Source organism: Cervus canadensis, chromosome 2 (genome assembly GCF_019320065.1).
Source record: "Cervus canadensis isolate Bull #8, Minnesota chromosome 2, ASM1932006v1, whole genome shotgun sequence".
NCBI classification, from domain to species: Eukaryota; Metazoa; Chordata; class Mammalia; order Artiodactyla; family Cervidae; genus Cervus; species Cervus canadensis.
The window spans coordinates 19,419,062-19,426,571 of NC_057387.1; the positions used below are offsets into that span (position 1 = coordinate 19,419,062).

General features: G+C 49.2%; 1 protein-coding gene across 1 annotated transcript; it reads left to right on the top strand.

The window, feature by feature from the left end:
- RIIAD1 (regulatory subunit of type II PKA R-subunit domain containing 1) lies at positions 1 to 7,242 on the top strand. The gene is made up of 5 exons (XM_043458484.1): positions 1 to 128; positions 637 to 713; positions 5,242 to 5,288; positions 6,415 to 6,541; positions 7,124 to 7,242. The coding sequence occupies exons 1-4, from the start codon at positions 45 to 47 to the stop codon at positions 6,483 to 6,485; spliced, it is 279 nt and encodes a 92-aa protein (XP_043314419.1). The 5' UTR covers positions 1 to 44; the 3' UTR covers positions 6,486 to 6,541; positions 7,124 to 7,242.
- The last annotated feature ends 268 nt before the right edge of the window (positions 7,243 to 7,510 follow it).

Sequence of the window (7,510 nt, forward strand, 5' to 3'; positions counted from 1 at the left end):
TCCTCACCGGCTGTGCCGCCCGTCGCCTTGACGACCGCGACAAGATGGCGAACCTGCCGGGCTCGATTAAGGGGCTGTACCCCGAAACACTGAGCCCAGAGCAGCTGGAGAAGCTGCGCGGCTTCAAGGTGGGTGCGGTCCCAACTCCCGCCTCCATCGGAGTGCAGCTCCTCCTCGGGTGAGGGCCGGGCCCCGGAGAGAAGGGATTCGGGAGCCTGTGCCCAGATAAAGGGGCGGAAGGCTGGGGGATGGGGACACCTCCGGCGGACCCCTGGCTTCTGGGTCCTTGAACAGATCCCGACAGGCGCTTGAAAGTGCAAAAAGAACTACAATAGGAATGGACCAGAGAAATGGACCGAAATGACTGCCGGATACTTTAACTTAGATACAAACAAGAACTTCCCAACGGTAGAGACCCGACTTTAGTTAAGGCGCCTAAGCCTAAGCCTGAGCCTGAGACAGCAGCCCTGGAGATGTTAATAATCTGTAAGAAGAGAGATGGCTTAACTTTTCAAACATCCTGGGAAGAGACCCGGGTTCAGGGAGCCCCTTGTTTCCCCAAGCCCTCTGCACCTCCACCTGGAACCCTGAAATCTTTCTCTTCATGGAGGGTGACCTTTTGCTCTTGCCCCCCAGATTCAAACTCGGATTACCAATGAGAAGTACCTTAGGACCCACAGAGAAGTGGCGTTGCTCCTAAGTGGTTTCTTCAGGTAGGTGGTTTTCCAGACTGGCCTTGAGTAAATAGTGGAAATTTTTACCAAATCTCGCTGGGGATAGATGAGTGTGAGTCACCTCCTCTTTGTTTAAACACTGTTTGTTGCTTCCTTTAGGGTCTGAAGATTAGAAAATATCCTAAGATCGAATATTTCCTAATGCTGGGGCCTGTGACACCCAGGATTTTCTTGTTATTTCTAGAGGCTTCCTTCAGTTATCTCAAAAATATTAATATGCATTCATTTTATCTGTGAGGATAAATATATACCTTCTGACACTTGGAAGAAGGAATTTGGCATTGAGAAACTCAGCAGACAGCTACTGGGTGTAGAACACTATTCTCCACAGTGGTATTTAACAAGATCATTAGAACTTAAAAAAAAAAAATTACAGATGTCTGGCCTTTCAGATGTACCAGAGAACATTGTTGTAGAAAGACTCCAAGGGTTGGAAGCCACTCCCATGTAAGTCCTGGGGAAAAGAAAACCATTTTCCACCATATCTTGGAAACCTTTTCCCTTCCCCCACACTGCTTTTCAGCGTGGCATTTGCTTGAATGAAAAAATTTCCTAATGGGATGAAAAGCAAGGAACTGAGGGGGAAAAAATCATGGTGCATCAATGGATGGAAACAATAGAGCTATCTCTGTTTGGCTACAGACAAATAGACAAGATTTAAATAATAATGGCTTCCATATCCAGGCACTGTGTTGGTTTCCTGCATTAGCAGTTATCACACTGTATTGTAATTGCATTGTCCATCTTTTGTCTCTCTCCCTGGACCAAAGCTCTAAGCTGGTGGAGCCATGTTTTTGTCCCCAGGGCCCACACAGTGTATGGCAAATCGGTACATTTGTGCTGATTCTCCCAGCAGCTCTACAAAGATAGTTTATTATCAGTTCCATTTTACACATGAAGTACTTTCCCCAGGTGCTGAACCAGGATCCAAACCCCTGGTTTTTCCACTGTGTTTTACTATAAGCACACAGGAGCTGGGAGCCAGAAGTAGTGCTCTCCTTTGTCTTTTAAGGATTTTTTTTTTGCTCATACTGGAGTGCATGCATGATCTTAAGTTCCCTGACTAGGGATTGAACTCAAACTTGAGCCCCCTGCTGCAGAAGTGTGGTAACCATTGGACCATCAGGGAAGTCCCTGTCTTTTTAAAAGTAGGCCTAGAGGGGTGTCTTTCTTCATGCTTCATTGTTCTTCATATTTTAGCCGTTTCTCCAAATGGCAGTGCAGTCTCAGAGGGCAGAGAGGGGAAGGGGAACGGGAAGATGGAAACCTATCTGTGAAGTTTGGTTTTATTTGGGTTAGGGGTAAGGCTTGGCCAAAAGATCGATTAGGGGTCCTCTGACAGTGTCAGCCCTGGGGATCGGGCCATCACTTTCTGTACCTTTTCTTCTAAAGGGAGGTAAAGGAAGACATCTATCCTGTCCTGGGGAGCTCACAATGGAGATTGGGAATAAATGATAAAACCTGAAATATCTCACTATTTGCAATGTTCACAGACAAAAGGATTAAAAGCAGTGGGGGTGGTGAATGAAGAGGGCATTGTTTTAGTCACATGGCAGGAATGGCCCTGCTTCTCTGCCCAGGAACAGTTTCCAGGAGTAGCCTGGTGGCTGCAAGGACAACCCCAGGCAATTTTTCCCTCTCCTTCCTTATCATCCCCCTCTTGGGCCAGGTAGGCCACGAGGCCTCTCCTTTTGCTGTCCCTCAAGCTCCTCTCATGAAATCCTCCTGGCCCTTTTTAGGCCTTTCTTTTTCTGGGATGGAGGTGGGAGGAACAGAGAAGTGTTTGAAGTTTGAGGGTTTGTTTTCGGGCTTATGTGTGTGTGTGTGATTGTTATTTCCTTTGGATGGTACCAGAATGAACCAGAATCAACCTGTCATCGTCACTGGATGCTTCTGATGGTCCTTCCTATGAGAAAAGAGGAACGGAGAAGAGGGGACAGAGTCCAGGGTAGCATGCCTGTCCTCACCTGTCTGCAGGTCTCTGCTGTAGACTCACTGCAAGCCGTGAGAAGCCCCACAGTGTTTTTGTTGGGAAACTGGCTCCCCACTTGGCTCTTCCAGATCCTAATGATTTATGGCCATTCAGCCACAGCTTTCTGGTCTGTACTTATATATACAGTGTATGGAACTCTTCATACCTTGAATTTGGGAACTGAAAAATGGAAGGAGTAGGGATCTAACCTATTTTTAGGCACCCAGAGATCTCAGGTTTTAGGCTGAAGATAGGAAACAAAGTGTGACATTGTAGGAAGGCTTTAGTAGGTGTTTCTGTAAACAGCCAGGCAGATGAATCTTCCCAAACCATAGCACCAATCATATCATTCCTTGGCTGGAAAAAAATCTGCAGTGGATCCACAATACCGCCTTAAAAAATTCAATTGAAATATAAAATAGAAAAGAAAATGGCATGAACTTTCACAAACTGAGAATACACATGGTACTAGTGTCCAGATTAAGAATTAGAATCTGACCAGCACCTCAGACCCTTTGTGGCCCTCTCCAGTCACTTCCTCCAAAAAGTTAGTATCCTGACTTCTTTGTGTGTGTGTGTGTCCTGACTTCTAATTGCTCAGATTTGTATTGCCTTTCTGTATCCTTTGAAAGTGAAATGAAAGTTGCTCAGTCATGTCTGATTCTTTGTGACCCCATGGACTGTACAAGGATTCTCCAGGCCAGAATACTGGAGTGGGTAGCCTTTCCCTTCTCCAGGGGATCTTCCTGACCCAGGAATGGAATCGGGGTCTCCTGCATTGCAGGTGGATTTTTTACCAACTGAGATCTGAGGGAAAGCCCTCTGTGTCCTTTGTATAAATGGAATTCCACAGTATGTGCTCTTTTGTGCCTGGTTCTTTTGCTCAGCAATATCTTGTAGCCCCTCCATTCTCCTTGCTTTATAATATTCCACAGTGGCACTTTACCACACTTTATTTATTCATTCCCATCATCTCTTTTGGGCTTCCCTGGTGGCTCAGATGGTAAAGAATCTGCCTGCAATACAGGAGACCCAGGTTCAATCCCTGGATCAGGAAAACCCCCTGGAGAAGGAAATGGCAACCCACTCCAGTATTCTTGCCTGGAGAATCTCCATGGGCAGAGGAGCCTGGCAGGCTATGGTCCACGGGGTCGTAAAGAGTTGGACACGACTGAGTGACAAACAACATCATCTCTTGAACTGAATAGGAATGTCTCTCCCTGGTCTTTAAGGCCGTCCACACCAGACCCTCCTTCACTTTCCTCTCTTTCCTGCATGTGCCCCCACTCTAGCAAGACTGGACCCCTCTGGTTGTTTCACTGAGTGCTCTTTTAGACACTGGGGAAACAAAAGTGGAGATGACCCGGTTCCTACCCTGGAGGAGTTCACTGTCAATAGACTGTGAGCTGTTCCCTTTACTTTCCGGACCTTTGCTCCTGTTGCTTCCTTGTCCTGGAAGTCTCTTGTCCCTCAGCCCTTGTCCCGTGTGTAACTCAAGGATTCTCAAACGCCAGATGCTGTGTGAAGACTTGGGGGGTCTTGTTTGAAGAGGCAGCCCTCTCTTCTCTGATCTCTCAGCACGCTATTCCGAACCCTCCTGTAGCACTACCTGAAGGTTAGTTGGTATTTTGGGAGCTTCCCTGTTTCCTTGTGCTTGACTGTCTTTTCTTTGAGGTGGGGCTGTATTTATCTTTTTAAAATCAATCCCTCTTATCTTATATAGTGACTTACACCTAATTTGTGCTCAGCAGTTCTCAAGTTGAAGGAGGAGAAGGGAAGCAAAATTGTTGAAACTTGGAAGGCAGGGGCCTCCTGGGCAGGCAGGGCAGCTGTGGCCACGAGGCTATGTTGCAGAACCCTGGCCTTGGAGCCACACGACCTGGGGCTCCACTCCTTTATTTACTCGCTTTATGAACTTGGGCAAATGGTCACCTTTTGAAAGCTTGGTTTCTTCCTGTGTAAAACGGGGCACATCATTGCTGTTTCACAGGGTTGGAGAGTGAGGTAATATTTGTGGACCTGCTTTATGAGCCATAAAACTCCGTGGGATGTGAGGCAGTTTCAGCTTCCCAGTGGACCGGCACTGCGGGTGTCGTCACAGTGTCCACGGGCCTGCAGGGCCAACAACTGTCTCACATCTGTCCTCTCAGCTTTGTTTCCTGCGCTCTCTCTCCCCACCCGTGGCAATTTCTGGTTGCTCTTCCTGGGAAGATTGTGGGTGGCACACCTGTCCCCCAACACGTGAGACCCTCAGGGACGAGGCAGCGAGCTCTTCAGCCCTGGCCTGTCCTCGGTTTTGTGAAATGACTGTCGAGTGAATGACAAGCTTCACTTGGCTACAGCACTCGCTGTTTCTCGAGCTGAGCGTTCCCTAGGCTCCTTGCTTCTGGCCCTGGATCCTGACTTGAAGGAGAATCACATCGGAAAGGGTCCTTTGCGGGAGGCCTCTGGCTCTCTGCCCGCGAGGACAGGTGTGTCTCAGGTCATCAGCCGACAGCTCGGGACCTCCGCCCCGTACCCCTTGTTGTTTTCCAGAGAAATGTTTTTGAAAAGACCAGACGACATTCCGGAATTTGCCGCAGGTGAGTAAGGCAGCATCCGTTTTGGGTGAGTGATCAACGCGCACCAGGAGTGTTCCTGTGAATTGTGACTCGGACAGGGCAGAGCCTGGGATACCACTTCACCTGATGTCTCCCAAGGGAGCTTTTTTCAAAACTCTCTTTCCTGCATGTCATTTCCTCAGAATGAGGACAGATAAGAAATGAGGCAGAACTTCCTCGTGGTAAAGATGGTTAAGAATGTTGAGATTCCCAAAGGGACAGACAGGCAGCTCTTTTCCCGGGAATCTTTTTTTTTTTTTCTCTCCTGGGAATCTTAAAGCAGGAGTCTCAGCCCAGGCTGTGCATTAAAGTCACCTGGGGAGATTTTAAAAAATACGGATGCCTGGCCCCCCCCGCCCCAGGGTTTTATTTAATTAGTCTGGGGTGGGGCCTGGCATCCACGGTTTTAAAGGCTCCCCAGGTGATTCTAATGGGCTCCGCTGCCCTGAGAGGGCTTGAGGTCAATGGTATTTAAAGGGAAGGGGCTAGGTCGACTGATTTCTCGGGTCCTTTTAGCCCTGGGAATCGGTTACAGCCTCACAAGATTCCTGATTGAATCTAAGTACGTCTTTGCTGCCACAGCAGATGCTGCCTCTGATTCACATTATGCCGGGTGTATAAAAATCCTCCTCTGTCGTCATCCTGTGAGAGCCTGGCCCTCCTTGGAGAGGATATTCTCAGAGAGGGCGTGATGTCTCAGACAGGAGCCGGCAGGCCGAGTAGAGACAAGAATAACACTTGGTATTTATTTGGGCCCCAAGATGGGCCTGGAGCAGAAAGCCAGAGACTCATCAACCCTCTAACGGCTTCCTGTGCGTCAGCAAGCTGAGAAGCCAGTGGCAGGGTGGTGTGGTGGGGACCGGGGCCACCCCGTGTCCCCCTTCCTGGGAACTCTGGAGCTGGAGGCTCAGAAGTGCTGGGGGTCGGGGCAGTGCAGATGGTGACCCTGGAATTTGCTGTGACATCTCATATTACATCGTAAAACCGAACCGCAGGAACAGTCCTGCCAAGACAGAGCTGTCCTAACTTTTTAGCAGAGTGAGCTGTCTCTCCCCTCATCTCTTCCCCTTGGGTTTAGATGATTTCTTCTTTTTGATTCTCATCCCAGACTATTTCACGGATCCAAGACTTCCCAACAAGATTCACATGCAGCTAATTAAGGAGAAGAAAGCGGCTTAATTAGCAAAATCACGATGCTCAGCTGTTGAGAGAGACCAGAAAGAATCCAGCCTCTGGTGGGTGTTAACCTCACTTACAGACAGAGGCTTCTTCACTCCTGTGAAAATAAGCACTGGCTCCTCGGCCCGGGGTGTGAAAGAAACCAAACAGTCTGCAGAGAAGTTTCTGCAAGTGTTGAGTTTTCCTGACACTACCTTGGGGAATTAGGGGCTGTGAAGAGAGGCCTAGGGTTTGTCTGGCATATCTGTGGCAGAGACATCCGTCTTCTTAATCTAGTGACGTGGTTGAGGAGAGTGGAAGTTGGAGTAGTTCTGGAGAAAGAGGGAGGCAGCGAAGCGGGGGTGGGATCTGTTACCACAGGCTTCCTGTGAGCTCCTGTAGTGGCCTTTTCCTTGTGTCCTTGGTGGTGGGAGTGGAAGGGCTTCCCCACTGCTTCTGGAAGGGGTGGAGGCCGCCTCCCTCACAGCGTTTGGATTGGGCATCCTCCCATCCCCATCGTCAAGCCAGACTACCCTATGAGGGCCAGCACACATTTTCCAGGCAGGCTTTCTGAAATGATTTGGAAGGTTGGGATTTTTAAATGTGAGGTGGGAAGAAGCCACACTCCTGATTTAGCAGCACCATTTCTTTTTTTGCAGGGTCATCTGAAAGCCAGAGAGCTCTGTTGCCCTCAGTGTGGGTTTCCAGGCTGCCCTGGGCTGCGCCTGCTGTTGCAAAGGCTTTTAAAGATACTCATTAAAAGCAGGCCTTCCTGTGCTCTCTGCTTTATTTCAATCAGGAGGAGGAAGACATCCTTCATGGGAGGCTGCTCTACCCCTCCTCTGACCCGGGAGGTAGCAGGGCCTGTTTCTGTGCCCATGGCAGAGGCCTCTCAGCTCAGCCAGTGGGCTGGTTCATGTGCCTTAGCCCCGTCTACTCCCTGCCCCTCCAGGCTCTCCCTCCCAGAGCCAAGACCGGGCAAAAGAACAGCGGTGAGCATCTGGAGAGGACCACAGCTGGCCATGGTGGTACTCAAACTAGCAGAG